General features: G+C 39.7%; 1 protein-coding gene across 1 annotated transcript; it reads left to right on the top strand.

Annotated features, from left to right (window-relative positions):
- Positions 1 to 1,335: 1,335 nt before the first annotated feature.
- Positions 1,336 to 18,963, top strand: MXRA5 (matrix remodeling associated 5). Its single transcript, XM_059817021.1, has 6 exons — positions 1,336 to 1,538; positions 3,909 to 4,038; positions 4,364 to 4,754; positions 7,429 to 12,447; positions 13,102 to 14,002; positions 16,065 to 18,963. Exons 1-6 carry the CDS (start codon positions 1,351 to 1,353, stop codon positions 17,974 to 17,976), a joined length of 8,541 nt encoding a protein of 2,846 aa, XP_059673004.1. The 5' UTR covers positions 1,336 to 1,350; the 3' UTR covers positions 17,977 to 18,963.
- Positions 18,964 to 19,490: the final 527 nt, after the last annotated feature.

Raw genomic sequence — 19,490 nt, 5'->3', positions numbered from 1 at the left:
TTTGAGAAACCTCTTCATCCCCATGAGCCTTTCCTTTGAACTGTAATGGTTTGCACATGATGGTCTTCTTAGAAAAAAAATGTCTGTCTCCTTGCTAGCAGATCTGAGAAAATCTGCTTCTATACTAAAAGCAATAACTAATGGAACTAATAATCGCTAGTAGAACTGAATGCCATTCCATCCTTGTCACACTTGTACAAGAGCAAGAATACTAAATTTCTGTTACTAATAGTAGCCTGCATTCTTGTATGGCTTTAATCTGAAGAGCTTTCAAATTCTTCTGATGGTAGGGATAAGAATAGGGATGTGTAAAACTCATTTCTCCAAAGTAAGGCTGCTTAATCTGTAATTAGACATCTACATAAATTATTTTATTTTCATAAATTATTAGTGCTCAAGGTCAATAACAGTTGCGTTTCCTTGTCTGTTCTAGCACAGTGTGCATCTTTAAATGACTCTCCGTGGGTCTAGCCATACAGGTTTAGACACACAGTTCTGAAAATCTGAACTGAATGTTGATAGACAAGGAAAAATTATAAATTTTCTTGCTTACATTTCCTCTGAGGTCTGTGCTTATGCTTCTAAATAAATTGTCAAGTTTTATCAGTTCTGATGACTCATAGCTCCTGTTCGGTTAAGATTGCAATGTAAGAGCACATCCAACATCGCACAGTAACGCATGGAAAGGATGACAGAGTCTGGATCTGTGGCCAACCAATTTTTTTTTTTCACTCACTTTCTCTCTCAATGATACCATTTCCCATATACATTATGAATGGGATTCATTCAGCCACATTTTGCTCTCCTAGAAGTTAGTGGCCTGTCAAAAACTCAGGCAGCTAGGCTAGGTGAGTTAGCTAATTAGGGACCTAATGAGGCTGAATTGTACTATTTCAAGGAATCCGATCAAGTAGATACCTGGTATTATTCACCTTCAAGTGAATATGGGTTGCTTTTTTTCTTTCATTGACTGTAGAGGGAGCCATGGCAATTTGCTTGAACTAGATGCTTCCCTTGAAGTTTTCTAATTTTTAGGCGAGACGAGTAGTACCCTTGGCGTGTAGAACAAACCTACAAAATTTATTACGGTAAGGAGACAGCATAACTTTAGTAGAATAGGTATTTGGGAGAATAGTAGAAGTGAATTATGGGGGAAAAGCAAATGTCTTGGAAGAAATCAAACCTCTTTCCGACTTAACTTTTCCTTGACTGTCTGCAGACCTTCTGGGACGCCGCAGAGTATCGCTAGGTATATAAAGCTTTGCAAGAGGATTAAAAAATCATCGTTTCTTCTCTCTTTCTCTTTCCCCCGGACGACCCAGGAGGAGCGAGGCGAGGGGAGGCGACAAGATGGGGGAGCGGGCGGCGGCGGGGGCACTCTCCGTGGTGCTGATCCTGGGGCTGGGGCTGCCGCCGGGCGCCCTGGCCTGCCCCCACCCCTGCGCCTGCTACCTCCCCACCGAAGTCCACTGCACCTTTCGCTCCTTAGCAGCCGTGCCGGCAAGGATTTCGAAACATGTGGAAAGAATCAATTTTGGGTTTGTATGGCAGTTTGTAGCGAACAGTTTCATGTTCTTTGTGTGAAATCCTGGAATGCTTCGAACGCGTGCAGCGTACCAGCATCTCCACGTGTACTTTTTAAGTAGAATTGCAGAGAGGGGTGGTGACGTGCAGGCGCCGTATTTCAAACACTACAATTGCTGGCATGGAGAAACTTTTACTGTAGCCCTCATGTTTCAAAGAAAAGTTACTATTATTTTCAAATAAATATTTATATAATAGTGTCAGTTCTTCTTGCCAAATAATACATGTAGTCTTTTATACTGTATAAAAAACTACATTGAATTAAACCTACTATGGGATTTCTACTAAATGTTGAACATTATACCTGATGTAAAAAAATATAGTAGCAGTAAAATTCTATGATGTAGCCAGGTAGCATTTTGGAGAGCAATGAGATATAGCATATCTTAAAGAAATGCAGTAAAAACAAAGTTATTCCATTGCCTTTGGAGTTTTGGATTTTTTCAAGGAACTTAAGTGCAATATAAACAGACATCAGTGTTTGGGGGAGAGATGGCTCAGGGTCCAACTCACTTTCCTCTGCCAGGGTATCGCCAGCTCACATCTGTCAGATTGTGAGACAAGAAGGCAGGGACAGTTGGCAGGCTGCATACTACAAAAGTGCTGCATAGGGTCATTCTGTCACATGGCATGGTGCAACAGTTGTAGTCCTCTTCTGCTTGATATCAGAGCTGCCACACTAGCTGGTATGAACTCACCCCAGCCACCCCAAGGCCTGTAATCTGTGATTGATCATGCAATGACTGACAGCAGGAACCTTGATTTTTCTTTTTTTTTGCTTCTCTGTAGTTAAAATGTCTACCCACCAGCACTTTATCCTCCTAAAGCCTGATTTTAGTCTCAAAATGCCATTGTACTCAATAAATTTATATTATAGCAATCTGTACTTTCATGCCATTTTTGAGTCAGAAATGCCTCCCTCTCCTCCCACATTCAAACCCACACATATTCACAGTCACCTCTCCCCCATACGGCAACATTCTATGGCAAATTCTATCCCTAAATTGCTTTTGAAAATGTGAAGTAGGCTTCTAAGTTATTTAGATGTTTTGGCTGTTTTTTAATAAAAGTACATTATTTGATACTGCTAGGACAGAAGCGCTTTCCTGTCTTTGTATTTCATCACTACAAATGACATTGTCTGAGTTGTGTCCTTTCCCAGGAAGAAACAGTCTGTTGTTGCATTTCTTTCATTTTAGAAAAGAGCTTTTAACATATTTCTATTTTAAGATAGAATATATTTAGGGGGTAAAGATAGTTTTCCTAACTGGAAAAAATTTAGATAATTTTCTTATTTAGAGAAGTTCATATTTTTTAGAAGGGCTGATGTTAAAATAAGGAATTTTAATAGGACGACTGCTTTAAGCCTAGTAGATCTGTAGTAGGACTAAAAATATCAAAACAGTAGCCTAAATTTTTAGAAAATTCAGAATCTTCAGATAGATAGCATGGTGAGGATCTAAAAGTAATTCCTCCATATTCAAAGTATGTTAATTTCTCGTTGTTTCTTCCCTTCCTTTCTAGAAGGTGTTAAAAAATAGGAAAAATCTTTAAAATTTGATGCTTACTTTAGAGACTTCATGCCCAAATTAGCTCATATGTTTAATTTTATGTCTACATATGGAAAACCCAAATGTAAAGCTAGGCCGCCAAACTTCAGGCTTCCATATTGGCAAATAAAACCTGTTTTATTTGTCCAAACTGGAATTGAATTGTTTTCAAAAAGTAGGTTTTCTGTATTCCTTCTCTAAAAGGAGTTTCTAGGCTGAAATTATGTAATTGGAAGGTCAGTTCCTAGATCTTGTGTAATTAGTTGAGGTAGCCAATTAGATGTTGTAACAGTAAGTGAAGCAGGATGTGACTTCCTGCTTCTCGTGCTGTTTGGGAGATATCCATTTTTAATGTCCTCTCTCCAAATCTTTATTCATTTATTGTTAGATGCTGTTTTGGCAACACTGCAGCCCGTTGAGTTTGCCAGGCTCCATAGCATCATTGGTTGGATACAAGCCATTAATTTATTACCATGCCATAAACTGAGCTGCATGGAAAAACATACTGACAACTATTAGAACTTAAACGCCTATTTATTACTCTTACTCCTAAAGTATGGCTAAAGTGCCACAAATTGAGTTAAAAGAAATCTTAATGTAAACATGAACTAACTATACTTGGCCTTGTAAAAATGTTTCAGTAACTTCTGGCCCTTTGACAATGCATTAAGATCCCTCCAATTTTTCCTGAAAGTTAGGTTATAATAACTTTACATTTGCAGTCCGTGATGGTCAGGGCATAAAATGTAACTGCACATGTGATTTTTTTTCCAGGTTTAACAGTATACAGTCTATATTCGAAAACTCCTTTGCAGGACTTACAAAACTGGAATTGCTCATGATACATGGAAATGACATTCAGAATATACCTAATGGTGCTTTGAAAGATCTTGTGTCTCTACAGGTAATGATCGGGTCTTCCTAAATTTCATAAATTCTAACTTCCATGAATAACAGAAGACAAAAAAAAGCAGTTTTTGTAGTGCCTTTCTTAGGATTAAGATACCACTTCTCCCCCAAATACGTTGGAGATCTGTTAACTATGCCTATGTCATATATGATAATGCCAACTAATATTCAGTTGTATTCTCCCTCTTTGACCAGCATATCATTTTTCAGTGCAAAGGATATTTGAATGCAGGAGGAAAACTTCTGCATGCTTGCTATTCTGTTTGGATTTAGATCAAAAAGCAAAATTAATCTCTTTTATTCTTTTTTTTTTTTTTTAGGTTTTCAAAATTAGTTACAATAAATTGAAAGTCATAACTGGCCAAACCCTCCAAGGACTTTCAAGCTTAATGAGACTGCACATGGACCACAACAGAATTGAGTTTATTCATCCAAATGCTTTTAATGGATTAACTTCTCTGAGACTGGTCCACTTAGAAGGAAATTTGCTCCAGCAGCTTCACCCCAACACCTTTTCAACATTTATGGTCCTTGATTATTTCAAACTGTCAACAGTAAGACATCTCTACCTGTCTGAAAATGCTCTTAGGACCTTGCCAGCAGGGATGTTTCAAGGCATGCAGCTGCTGGAAAACCTTTACCTTCACGGGAATCCATGGGCCTGTGACTGCAGTTTAAAGTGGCTCCTTGAATGGAATGAAGTTTCTGGAGGTAAGAGCAAAAATACCAATGCTTTTTCAACTCATAATGTGTGATACTTTTTTTTCCTGTTCTGCACAGGGATGGTTTTGTTATTTCCTAAGTATTATTATTTACATGATGTCTATGTGTCCTATTCTGTTCTGTTATCATTCTATAAATGCATGTATTTAAAAAGCAGTTAAAGAGGAGACAGTTGTGTGTCACTAAATAAAAATCTGCATTCGAAAACAAAGGAATTAGCTGTTACATTCAAGATGCAAAAAGTGATAGTAAAGTTTATAATTGGAAGGAGGATATAGGTTATAACCTGTTAGTGTGTTCCTTTGCACAGCGGTACACCTTTGATTGAGGGCTGGCAATTGTCCTCAACCAACAAAGCTAGTAACTATGTGCTCTCATGGAAGGTGGGAACATTGGATTTGAACTTGTTTGGCTGAGGAAGGAATGGAAATCAGGTTTCCAAATTCCTGGATGAGTCCTTTAACTTTGATGCTATTAACATTAAGGCTGTTACGTAATATTGATGCATTCTTCATGTCTATCTGTGTTTCTTCATTGATCACAACTTCCTTTTATGATGGACCAAATCTATTTTAAATATTTTTGAGAACACCTACAATCCTGCAATTTTTTTCCTAGAATAATTGGTCTATCTTTGTTCTGGCTTAGATGTCAGATAAGTATCACACTGCTTAGGCTGGAACACTTCTGGCCATGTGCAGAAGCAAACTACTAGAAGCAAAAAAAAAAAAAAAAAAAGCCAAAACAGTTTTATAATGCCTCTATATCAGGAATACACTAAATGAGGGGTTTTTTGGATGTCGGTTTTCGATTTGGGCATCTCAGTTCACCAATACCCCATCTCAGGTAGCTATGTGCTTATTATAGTAGGCCAGAGGGACTGGTATTACACCAGAGCTGCTGCTAAAATATTAAGAGGGAATTGTCATTGCATTGCAACTGAAGAGATCTCAAATGAGTACTGGAGTCACAAGGTTTATATAACGATTTGGAGAATGTATGGTGTATGATGGTGTGTCTTGTCATTTTAGAATATGTAATTCATTGCAGTTTTGCGCTTAACTATAGGACAATACTTTTAAGAGTGTGTGATACTTGAATGTGTAATGTAAGTATTCCTGACTGAACTGATACTTGAGGCATCTAACTTTGATACTATATTTTGCTAACTTACATTTTAATATTCTCGTATACTCTCCTTGATCCAAATAAGTATGTGTATTAAGGATACTTAAGTTGCACTGTAAGTTATAACAGTGAAATATTAGATGAACTTTCTTTCCTTGCACAGTGTTGGCTTGTTAGCATTCTTATTCAGTTAGATTCCCTTTTTACACTACAACAGTAGTGAATATTGCAAAGAGAAAAGGATTTATCCATGCCATTTTTATGTATGACAGATTTTGTAGCTTTATATGAATCTAACATTAACATCTGTGGGAATTCTGTCCAGACTATAAATGTCCAGTTATAAAAGTGCTGTTTCATAGATCACATTAAAGTTTTTCAGACCATTGTGGCCACTGCCAGGTTGATTGTGGGCCAGTTCTGTCATGAAGCGTGCTTTCCTTATCTTTGAAACATCATATTTGAATCTGCAAGTGATAGACTGATTCAGTTAAATATTCCATTTATAAGAACTTCTCAAGGCAATTTATTTGTCAGACTGGCAAAGCATATATTTTTCAATTAAAAAATGGTATGAAATTTTGCCACTCTTTTCCCCTTCTCCCAGCATTTTGCCTTATAACCCACCCGTATATTGTTCATTCATTCAAAGATCCCTCATTCCTCAGGAGTGATCAACATGACACTTATTCCTAGAATAACTGGAATACATTTTATTTGCAACATGTTCCCAAACTAAATTTGTAAGGCAAGATTTGACATTCTAGTGAGCAGAACAATGTAATAAATATATGACTGTTATTTTGCAGACAAGAGTCTTTCTGGCATTGATAGAAGAGAGGAGTCAAGGCTATACTTTCCTGTTTTAGTGCTCCTTCTCTGTTTCAGTTTTTATTTTACCATTACAGATTTTACAGTTATTTCAGAGGTCAGGGAAGAAGTGGCACTTTCTTTTTTTTTTTTTTTTCTGCTGACAAATAGCTTGTAAGTGCAGGAACTAGTCAGCAGGTTTTGGTACCTACAGTGGAGTGTTTTGTGTATTGCCAGTACTGTTGTTAACAAATAGAGAAAAATAAAAATCTTCCTGCATCATTTAATGAGGAAGTACAGCATTTCTCAGGTAAATGCTGCATTTTTGAAAGCTGAGAGGACCCAGTCCTCTTTACGTTAGATCCACAAGTTAGATGGGTAGGTTGTCACTGTACAGTTGCAGAATTTTCAACACAGCACAGCTTTTTACTCACTTATAAAATGTTGCTCTGAACACTTCAGTTTCTAGCCATTTTATTCAAAGGCAGTTAATCTAATTTTCAGAAGGATCCTCTCATTAAAGTCAAAAGACGTTGTGGTCAGTTTGAGAATCAGGCACCCATTCAGCTGAAAACAAAGAGGTGCCATTTTTAAAGCCTTGCCTTACGTGTCATGGGCCATAATGTGTTCCTTACGTGGTCCATTTCGCACTTTTGAGAGTTCTTCGACTTACCTATTCCCCCCCCCCCTTTTTTTTTCTTTCTTTCTTTTTTTTTCCTTGCAGGTGTTTTAAAATGCAAAAAGGACAAAGCCTATGAAGGGGGACAGCTCTGTCCCAAGTGCAACAGCCCGAAACAGCTGCAGAAAGAAGATATTCAAAACTTGAAAGATATTTCTTGTAGGAAACCTGTCATTCAGTCCTCAGTGAGGCAGAATAGCAGCAGTCAAGATGAAGAAGATGGTGACAGTTATGAACTTCCTCTGGAAGAGCTTCCGTCCTTACCATGGAACATTACTCTAAATATGACTGATGAGCATGGCAATGTAGTCCACCTGAACTGTGAAATCAAAAAACCAACAGGCTCTACCAAAATTCAGTGGAATCAAATCCAGACTCAGGAGATTGATATAAATGCTACAGTTTCACTGGATTTTGAATGCCCAATGAATCGAGAAAACTATGAAAAACTGTGGAAACTTATAGCTTATTACAGTGAAGTACCTGTCAAATTAGAGAGGGAACTTATGCTCAGCAAAGAGCCTAAAATAAGCTATCGGTACAGGCAAGGCTCAGATTATGATGCTCTTTACTACACAGGTGTAAAAGCTCAAATACTGGCTGAACCTTCCTGGGTGATGCAACCTCTTATAAATATCCAATTAAACAGGCGCCAGAGTACAGGGAAAAAAGTGGTGCTATCTTTTTTTACTGTGTTTTCTCAGACAATTCGTACCAAAGACACCAGGCATCAGAGAAGCTGGGTAATGATAGAGCAAAACCAGAGCATAAGGACAGCGCAGAGTGTGGTGGAGGGGTCAGAGTGTCAGCTGAGCTGCAATGTGAAAGCTTCTGAGAGCCCCTCCGTTCAGTGGCTCTTTCCAGATGGAACTAAACTGCAGGCACCATTTAATCAGAAAGACAGCAGGTTTTCCGTTCTTACTAGTGGTCAGCTAATAATCAAAGCAGTGAGTTACACTGATGGTGGTTTGTACCACTGTGTTGCCCAAGTGAGAGATGATGTGGACATAATGGCTTACAGACTTCTAGTGCAGCCTCCAGCTATTCAGGTAGCTGATTCAGATGTAGTGAGAGTTGAAAAAAATGTTGGTGATCCAATAGTTTTGCCATGCAATGCAGTTGCCATCCCAGAGCCACAGCTGAGCTGGATTCTTCCAAACAGCCAGGTACTTAATGATTTATCAAACTCTTCAAAAGCATATATGTTGGGCAATGGTACTTTGCTTATTCCAAAAAGCCACATCAGTGATAGTGGCCATTACAGATGTGTGGCTGTCAATCAGCAGGGATCAGATCAGTTTGTTGTAAGGGTGACAGTAAATAAAATGGTGTCTGACAGGTCATTTAAAAGGATAAAGCTAAAAAAGCGCCTGGGCTCAAAAACTTCATCAAAAACAAGAGGGCGGGTCACAGATGATGGAGAGGGATCGGGGGCAGGAGGGGTGGATGAGTTCCCACGAAGAAAGAACCACCTGAAAGACCGGGAAATATCCTTTAAACAAAAAAGTGACCAGGTGCCAGAGGCTCAAATTAAAAAGGGGAAGAAAGGCAGAAGGAAAATGAAAATCTGGAAAAGTACTGATAGAACGCAAGACAGCAATGTTGCTGAAGGCCGGAGAGTATTTGAATCTCGAAGGAGAATTAATATGGCAAGCAAGCAGATTAATCCACAGCATTGGGCTGACATTTTGGCAAAGGTCCGTGGGAAGAATATTCCTAGAACAACAACAGCTACAGCCATTTCTTTAACAACCGCACTGCCATCAGTCATACAGAAAATTACTCCAGTCCCTCATCCGGTAGCTAGTCCTCCACCTTCAGAGACAGCAGCTGATGTGGTAGATTCCTCTGCAGATGCATCACCTGTGGGTGAGGATGAGCCATTCTCAGTCACTGTTTCCCACAACACTAAAGCATTTTCAGTCCAGTCCATATTAACAAGGTCAGAAACTGAACACTTCTTTGACCACAGGGCTTTAGAAACACCTGCAAATACATACTCTGTAGAAATCCCTGTAATGGGTCCATATTTGACTCCCATGGCTGCAACTGTCCAACCCAAAGGCCAGCAGCGTCTTGATGTCAGGACTGATAATTCAGTTGTAGTCAAAGAAAATATCCATGCTCTCACTGAAGAATCACAAACCAGACAAATTGTAACAAACTTTCCTAATATTCAGAGCAGTTCATTCACAGTGGGAAATGTAGATAGAACTGTATCTTCTACATCAGAGGAAAATTCTGCTTTTGCTGAGCTACCACTTGATACTACTGTCCTAGCTGAATCTCAGACTGTGGATCTTCATAGTGTCTCGGAGACAAGTGTGAAGTTAAATGAAGTGGACCTGATGAGTGTTGACACAATCATTTTAACACCTTCTCAGTTAGATGAGATCATCCCAACAGATTCGGTAGGAACTACTACTATTTCTTCATCTGTTTCTCCATTTGTTACAGAAAAGAGCAATGACTTGATACACCAGCACAAAGAAGTATCCACAGGTCAGACAAAAATGCCAGACTTAAGTACAAGTTTTCCAGCTGTCACGCCCATCAGGGTTCAGAGCAAGGAAGAACCTGAGACCCACAGAAATACAGTGACTCAAGAAAGCACGTCCAGCAGTTATGCAGCAAGTTTTCAGGAAGGAAAACACAGAAACCTGGCTACTCCAAAACCAGATCCCACATTAATTTTGCCAAGTACTAATGCTCTTCATAAAACAGCAGAGGGGATAAAAACTGCTTCTTCCATCAGTAGTTTGACCACTGTGGCCACAACGACAACTCCCTATAGAAAGACCGTGCCTTCACTTGTTACTCAGCATGCTAGAAAAAGGCCTTATGGGAGAAGGAGATTGAGGCCAAACAGAATCCGACAAAGACCAAAGCCTTTCCCCCCTGTTTTAACCACAGAGGCAATGCCTATCATTCCAAGGACACCTGAAGTTGAAGCTGTGACCAAAACTTCTTCTGCAACTCTTGAAAGTCCCGATCTTAAAAACAATGTCAAAATACATGCTAAGGAAGAGGAGCATATGGAATTCACTCCTTCATTGGTTACTGACCCAGTTGTCTTGGAGAGAATTACCAAAATCAGAGAGGTGGTCACAACTTCCTTCTTTAGGCCTACTGCTTCTCCACCTGAACCAAAACATGTGACACTTTCTACTGCTCCTGAAACCTTGGCACTTCCAGTGACTGCACCTATCACGATTTTGTCATCTTATGTTGTACATGATGCAGTTCCCACGAAAGAGTCAAGTGCACCTCTAAAACCAGAGCAAAGTGAAGTGCCAACATACCACTCATTAGACAATATATCTGAGGAAAAGGGCATTAAAGCAGATTCTAAAACTATGCACAGTAAGACAGAACAATCAAGCACAACAACTTCTCCTGAGCAAATGAACATCTTCATACTTTCTACAAAACCAGAATCTCAAGAAGAGTCTATCCTATTTGACTCAGAAGTTGTGGTTAATGAAACAACTGCTAGAACGTTCCAGATGATGTATCCCACTATGACTGACTTAAGTATTCCTGTTGGCACAGTGGAAGTTTTTAAGGACCTCTCAGTTTCAAAGGAGCCATGGAAGCCTACAGTATCTTTAGAAATATCAGCAATAACTGAGCCACCTCAGCAACATGAGATAATGACTTTGTCCTCCTCCTTCAGCTCGACAGAAACTCAGACTTTTCCACTTAGAGAAACAAAGAAATCTGTTGCTTCTCAGACTGGGACAAAGCCATCTTCCTGGGATAAAAAGGAAGCTACGTTACCCGTATTTCATCATGATCCCACTTTGCAGACAACTGAAAAGCTTCTGACTGTATCTACTGCCTTTATTCCGTTTATAAAACTTGCCACTCTTCCCCCTTCCATTTCAAGCACTTCACATCCTTCTCTTCATTATACCACCGAGGAAAGTAATGCCTTCAATCAAGAAAGGTTCCCAGAAGCAAAGCAAGTTGAAGCAGATGGTGACAAAATGGTGGTGAGCTCAAGGCAGAGTGTACACCCTACTCCGTTCTCTAGCCAAAACAGGATTAGCATACAGTCGAAAGAGGAGCAATTCAAAGACATGTATAGTAGCAAGTCAAACAACAGTTTACTGCTAAATCCAAACCTTCCCCATCCACCCGCTGGAATGATACCAAACCTAAACGAAAGACTGCCTGTTGTGCCTCCAAAGCATATTCCAGCAAGAGGCACAGTGAAGCCTCCATATATTGTAACACAAGGTTCATTTCGCTATTTTATAACACACCAGCCTCTTCACTACACAAACAAACCAGAGATAACAGCATATGCAGCACATACCATCCAGGACAAAAAATCTTTTGCCTCTCAGAGAGAAACAACTACCCCAACACAAGCCTCTCCATTTCACAAAACAAATCCATTCACTGCAAGCAAGTTCGGTAATCAGGGTCAGAACAGATACAATATTAATTCAAGATTTTTTGGAAATAACTATGTTCCAGATAACAGAGGCACAGCAGGGAGACTACCAAGTCAAGGGATCCCCTATTATCCCAGTTCCAGAATGCCATTCCTTTTCAACAGAACGAGGATATTCCCTCACTTAAGTATGCATCCTAAACCAGTGGTCCCTAGTCAACTGGTCCCAAAAGACACAAATGAGAAGGTTGCCCAGTTCTCCCCTACTAGGATTGCAGTGCAGAAAGCTACAGCTATTCCAGTGCCTCCAATGCCACATACCACAACCACCACATCACCACCACCAGCGATTTTGAAGTTTACCCCTCCAGCCTTTCTCTCTCAGCGCACAAAACCACAGACATCCACTACAGTTCATCCTTTTAAAAATGTCCATCATCGTCATCAAAAAGTTCCATCTGTGCCTTATGTGGAAGGCATTATGCCACACAATTCGACTGTAATTCAATCTTCTGCTAATTTCAGGATACACGGAGAAAGACCTAAAATTATGACAAAAGGGTCTCACAGCATATCCATCCTTGCCGAAACAGATGCTTTTATCCCTTGTGATGCAGTGGGGGAACCCAAACCTTTTATTACTTGGACAAAAGTCTCTACAGGTAAGACAGAGATAAATGTGTTCTTCCACACTGTTTTTTAAGGGTACAAATACTTGGTTTGTTGCATAGAAATGCAACATGATTGCAGCAGTAGTTCAAAACACTGAAAAATAATTTCTCTCTCTTTTAATCATTATAGATAAAATGTCACTCATTGCAACTAATCATTTCAGATAAAAATAACTTTGCAGTATTTCTTGTAGCAAAATAAAACCTCTACCATTTAATGAGTTTATTTTTTGAAGGGTGAATAGCAGCCAGTTCTGATTATTCACAGCAGTTAGACTTTATGATGACAACACTTGTTAGTATGGGTTTGTTAACATTGCTGCCTTAAATATTGATGTGTGTGTCATCTCCATAAGCAAAAGAAAGAGAAATTACATACAGATTTAAGAGGAATCCTAAAGCATAAAGCCCTTAAAAGTTCCCGCACTGTACAGGCTTGCAAGCTAGTATGGTTAGTTCTGCAATAGAAACAAAGACCAATTTGAGCTATGGAGAGTGTCAGAAGATGTCATGTGATCCATCTGAAGTTGTAGTTGGTGTTAAATAAAGCTAAAATCTTTTATAAGCCTTTTTCAATACCGTGATGTATGTCTTAAAAACAAACCCTTTGACTTTCCGTTTCTTTCTTTCCTCTCACCTTCCCAGGAGCTCTAATGGCAGCCAACACCAGGTTACAAAGGTTTGAAGTCTGGAAAAATGGTACCCTCCTTATTCGAAATGTTCAGCTTCAGGATCGTGGACAGTATTTGTGCACAGCTCAAAACCTGCATGGCATAGATAAAATGATCATTGTGCTCACAGTTGTAGCCCACCAGCCCAAAATTTTACTTTCCCGCTATCGAGATGTAACGGTCTCTTTTGGAGAGACTATAGCAATGGAATGTCAGGCTAGTGGGACTCCAAACCCACATATTTCATGGATTTTCCCAGATAGGAAGATTTTGCAGACAGTCACCACCACAGAAGGCAGGATAATGCTTCATGAAAATCGAACCTTGTCTATCAAGCAAGCAACTTTTTCAGACCGAGGAGTTTACAAATGCATAGCAAGCAATGCTGCAGGAGCTGACAGCATTGCAGTGAGGCTGCACATTGCAGCCTTACCCCCCATCATCCAGCAGGATAAGCAAGAGAACATTTCTTTGCCCCTTGGTAGCAGTATTAACATCCACTGCACTGCCAAAGCAGCACCTTCTCCCAGCATCCGCTGGGTGGTCTTTGATGGCACGCAAATCCGACCTTCTCAGTTTGTCAATGGGAATTTATTTGTTTTTCCCAATGGAACTCTTTATATTCGCAACGTCTCCCCCAAGGACAGTGGGACCTACGAGTGCGTTGCTGCTAACATGGTGGGAGCTGCCAGGAGAACAATACAACTCCATGTGAAGAAGCATGCATCTAATGCTAAGATCACTGGGAGCTCACCTCAAAGGACAGATGTAACATATGGCAGCATCCTGCATTTAGACTGTAGTGCTTCTGGTGACCCCTGGCCTCGGATACTGTGGAGGTTGCCTTCCAAAAGGATGATTGATTCCCTACACAGGTAAATTACTATTTGAGGTGTCACAGCTAAATTACAGTTTAGATAACTTAGAGAAAAGACCATTCATATCTGTAAAAGTTTCATTGTTGACTTCTGTGAATTTTGAATGAGGCCCCCAATCCGTAAGGAAGAATTTGAAATTATGTCGAAAGATAGCCAAGTCATAACTTAGCATAATTTTCTTAGCATAATTTTCTTGGAAACAATAGTACTCTTGAAAAGTCAGCTTCAAGTGTTTAGGATAAGCTGCCATTATCTGTCTTTTACAGCCACTTGTAAATGTAGTAAAAAGTTCAATGGCAAAAGTTAAGATACACAACTTGTGTACCTCTTGTTCCAGTGTGCTTAGTCTGGATAGAGTTGCATAGGTGCCTGCATTTGCCCGGGAGAAATTGGATCACTGAATTTTATTTATCTGTTGTACAAATCACCATACACAGTAAATGCGGGGCAAAGAAATCATCTTATAAATATTTAAGTAAGCACGATCTTTTTAACATAGTTGTATAAATAAATGTTACCTTGCAATAAGGTCTGTGCAAACCCAGTTGCCTATAAATGCCTAAAACAACTTCTCCAATGTTCATGATATCAAGTAAGATATCACTTCTCCAAATCTACAATAACTGTCAAAAGACTTTGCTGAAAACACAATTTCTGCTCTGTAAATTATTTATTACTCACTCTTTGAGCACCATAGACAGATGAGAAATGTACTGAAATTAAAATGCAGAATTGTCAACAACTGTGTTCAGTTTTGGGCCCCTTACTACAAGAAGGACATTGAGGTGCTGGAGCACGTCCAGAGGAGGGCGACGAAGCTGGTGAGGGGTCTGTGCACAAGTCTTATGAGGAGCGGCTGAGGGAACTGGGGTTGTTCAGTCTGGAGAAGAGGAGGCTGAGGGGAGACCTCATCGCTCTCTACAATTACCTGAAAGGGCGTTGCAGAGAGGTGGGTGTTGGTCTCTTCTCCCAGGTGACTAGTGACAGGACAAGAGGAAATGGCCATAAGTTGCACCAGGGGAGTTTCAGGCTGGATATTAGGAAAAATTTCTTTACTGAGAGAGTGGTGAAACACTGGAATAAGCTGCCCAGGGAAGTGGTGGAGTCACCTTCCCTGGAGGTGTTCAAGGAACATGTGGACGAGGTATTGTGGGACATGATTTAATGGGCATGGTGGTGTTGGTTGATGGTTGGACATGATGATCTTACAGGTCTTTTCCAAACTTAGTGATTCTGTGATTCTGTGCAATTCATTTTTATCATATTGACAAATAATATATTTAGGTAGCCTGTAGATAACACAAAATCCAGAATTCTTTTTATGCCTCATGGTGATAGCAACAAAACACTGGGGTTTTTTCATTTTCCGTCATGATCTTTATGTGGGCTGTTTTTCAAATACAGGAGATCTTCTCTGGGGAGAAATCTGGGGCTACTGAGAAAATTAGTTTTGACCACAATACACCAATTCCGTAGTGAAGTGCAAAGGAATAATAGCTTTTTAGCACATTGAAAATCTTTTTTTCCATTATTTCAAAGCTTAGCAATATTTTGCTTCTTTGTGATTGTTCTAAAGCTTTAAAATGTTATACCTGATGCCAGAGGAAGTTGGTCGTCTTGATTTGTTTTTAGCTGAGGACCCAAGTGCCAGACTCCATAGTTATGATCCATATAGTTTTGTGTGGAGTCTATCATTCAGAGATCCCATATCTGAATGTTACAGAATACTTTACATGCAGGCAAAAGAGTCAAAAGTACCATCATTTGATATTTAATGGTTGCTTAATGGTCAAAACTACCATTAAAGTCATTGAATGGAACAGAGTAGAAATGCTTGTTTACAAGTGAATAGAATTATTTTGTTCCATTTGCTTTTTGGTGATGACTATCTTGGACATTTCAGACCATTGTCTAACAATTATCTAACAATAGCAATGCTCCTCTCCTTTTTTTCAGTATTGTTGAGTTCTTGGTGTTTTTTCCACAGGTTTTACTCAATAATTAATACCTAAAATGTGATTTTGCAGCTCATGTTCTGTTCTTTTTTCTTTCCTTACAGTAGCTTGGAGACTAGAATAAAAGTATTCAGCAATGGGACTTTGGTTGTCCATTCAGTTACAGATAAAGATGCTGGAGACTATTTGTGTGTGGCTCGCAATAAGATTGGGGATGATTATGTCGTCCTCAAAGTGAATGTGATGATGAAACCAGCAAAAATAGAACGTAAGAATGAGAATAACCACAAAGTCAAGTACGGAGGGGACCTGAAAGTTGACTGTGTAGCCACAGGTCTGCCAAATCCTGAGATCTCCTGGGGTCTCCCAGATGGCAGCATGATCAATACCTTCATGCAGTCAGATGACAGCGGCAGCCGGACGAAGCGATACGTGGTCTTCGATAATGGAACCCTGTATTTCAATGATGTTGGACTGAGAGAGGAAGGGGACTACACTTGCTATGCTGAGAACCAGATTGGAAAGGATGAGATGAAAGTGCGGGTCAAAGTAGTGGCCGAGCCTGCAACTATCAGGAACAAAACATACGTCATTATTAATGTACCCTATGGTGATGTTGTGACAGTAGCATGTGAAGCCAAAGGAGAACCCACTCCCAAAGTGACTTGGCTCTCCCCAACCAACAGGCCCATTCCTGCCCTATCTGACAAATACCAAGTATATAGGGATGGCACCCTCCTCATCCAAAAGGCCCAAAGATCTGACAGTGGTAACTATACTTGCGTAGTGCGGAACAGTGCTGGAGAAGATCGAAAAATCGTCTGGATCCACGTTAATGTTCAGCCTCCCAGAATCAATGGTCATCTCAGTGCAATAACATCCATGAGGGAGACAGCCATCAGGGACAGCCGGAAACTTATTGACTGCAAAGCTGAAGGCATCCCTGCTCCACGGGTCCTATGGGCTTTTCCAGAAGGAGTAATCCTGCCAGCTCCCTACTATGGGAACAGAATCACTGTGCATCGCAATGGTACTTTGGACATCCGAGAGGTGAGGCAGACAGATGCGGTGCAGCTCATATGCATCGGACGGAATGAAGGAGGGGAAGCGAGACTGATTGTGCAGCTCCTCATCACAGACCATTTGGAGAAACCCTCCTTCAGAGACCCTGTTAATGAAAGGATCACTGCCATTGCTGGGCACAGCATTAATCTGAACTGCTCAGTCCAGGGGAACCCCAAGCCCAGCACAAGCTGGATCCTTCCCAATGGCACTGAAGTGCTGACTGGCAGCCGTCTGCACAGATTTTACCATAAGAGGGATGGGATCTTACACATCAGCAGCCTCTCTGCTGGGGATGCTGGGACTTACCGCTGTACAGCCAGAAACCCAGGAGGTTATGTGGAACGCATAGTCTTTCTGAAGGTTGGACTCAGGCCAGAAATCAGCAACCAGTACAACAACCTGGTGAGCATCATCAATGGAGAAACTCTGCAGCTCCATTGCATTACCCAGCCAAACCAGCGGGCGCAGATCTCCTGGACGCTGCCCAATGGGATGGTGCTGGATGCCCCCCAGGCTGTGGGTCGCTTCTCTCTGCTGGAGAATGGCTCACTGACAGTGCGTGAGGCTTCTGTATTTGACAGGGGCACTTACCTGTGTAAGGTGTCCACAGAGTATGGCACTACTGTTATGAATGTGCCTGTCATCGTGATAGCCTATCCTCCGCGGATCACCAGTGAGCCAGCACCCGTCATCTATGCCAGGCCTGGAAATTCAGTAAAACTGAACTGCATGGCCATTGGGATTCCTAAAGCAGAAATAACATGGGAGCTTCCAGACAAATCACATCTGACAACAGGAGCTCAATCCCGTCTGTATGGAAACAAATTCCTCCACCCTCAGGGGTCATTAGTCATCCAGCAGCCTACTCAAAGGGATGCGGGCTTCTATAAATGCACTGCTAAAAATATACTAGGCAGTGATTCGAAAACAACCTACATACACATATTCTAACACTAAAACAAATGCCTTTGGCTGGATACTAGTGTTCAAGTCACTGCCAAGCGAGTACAACAGGGAAAGTACTGCTTGCAACAAAGCCGGAAAGGCTGAGGGCAGAAAAAAAAACTATTTTCATGCAAAGTGCATTGCTTTTGTACTCAATATGGTAGTACATCCCTGCAATAAAAGGAGGCAGTAGACATACTGAAATTGAGGGGACTAACACATTGGAAAAGATCTTTAAGTTGTTAAGACAGCATAGTGTGGTTTTTCATGCTATCCAATAGCATCTGAGACCTAAAGTAAAGTACTCTATTCTTGTCAATAGTCCAAAACTATTCCTTGTTTTAACAAGCACCTTAAAAGTACCAAAGAAGTATTAACTGTTAATAAATGAGCTGCAGTGATAGAAGTGCTTTAGTAAAACATAATTTTCTTTATACCCTGCAGCACTTTTACATAATCTATCCTTATAGAATATGATTACTAACCTTTCTGTTCATTCTTTTATCAGCTCTTCAAAATCAAAGACTAACTTAGCAAATAAGAGTGATCTATTTTAATAAAAATACATGCAAACATTAGTTACCTTACATATGAACAGACCTTTTCCAGCTACTAAGGACGCTACAGTCAAATCATTCATTATATATTTTATATATATTTTTAAATCAGACTATGAGACTAGAAAGAGTAACAATGAACTTGGTCTCATTTTATAAATTATTGGTCTTTACAAGACTCTGATACATTACAGTGTTTTATAATATTAAGGTCAATATACTGTACATTTTATAATAAAAAGTATTTTCCAAAAAATGTATTCACTGTGGTTTTCATTTTCTTTTGAGAAAATAGGGAACTCCAAACACTGAGAGTACAAAATTAAGTCAAAAGCCGGAAGTCATGTAATGTTATACATACTTTTTATCTTTCTAAACATGATTTCCTAATAAAAATTTAACACTTCTGTTATGTATATTTCAGGACACATTTACAAGTCCAATACTTTTTCTGCAATCAAGCATGATTTATTGGATAATGTACATAATTTTAATAAGATTTATCAATTATGCTATTGAAATAATTGCTACAAAATGCTGAATATGCCCATAGCTCAACAAATGACTCAAATCAGAATTTTGCAAATGATAACTTGCCTTTAAAACATGGATTCTCTGAGATATTCCTGAATTCTTAAAATTCTGATTGTTCATAAAACTTGTGTTAATGTTTTAGAATATGATGAGAATAAAAGTTTTATTTTCATTTTCTCTATTGATTAAAACATGGCAGAAAGTAATTTAAAGTGTTGTTCTAATATTTACATTTTATAAAAACTGTAAACAAAGATTTCCTCATCCCACAAATTTATCTAGTTTAGGAAAATTGTAAGCTGTTGCAAAATGTGTATTTATCATCATGGTAAACAGAACTGAACAACTTGAAGTAAAAAAGTATTTGATGAGAACAAGGATGTTGAATTAAATGACAAGGACAAGGACACTGATGAAGATACAAGGGGC

This window comes from Gavia stellata, chromosome 1, assembly GCF_030936135.1.
Source record: "Gavia stellata isolate bGavSte3 chromosome 1, bGavSte3.hap2, whole genome shotgun sequence".
Lineage (NCBI taxonomy): Eukaryota > Metazoa > Chordata > Aves > Gaviiformes > Gaviidae > Gavia > Gavia stellata.
Note: the sequence above shows the minus strand (reverse complement) of the source record. Positions and strands in the feature narration are given on the sequence as shown.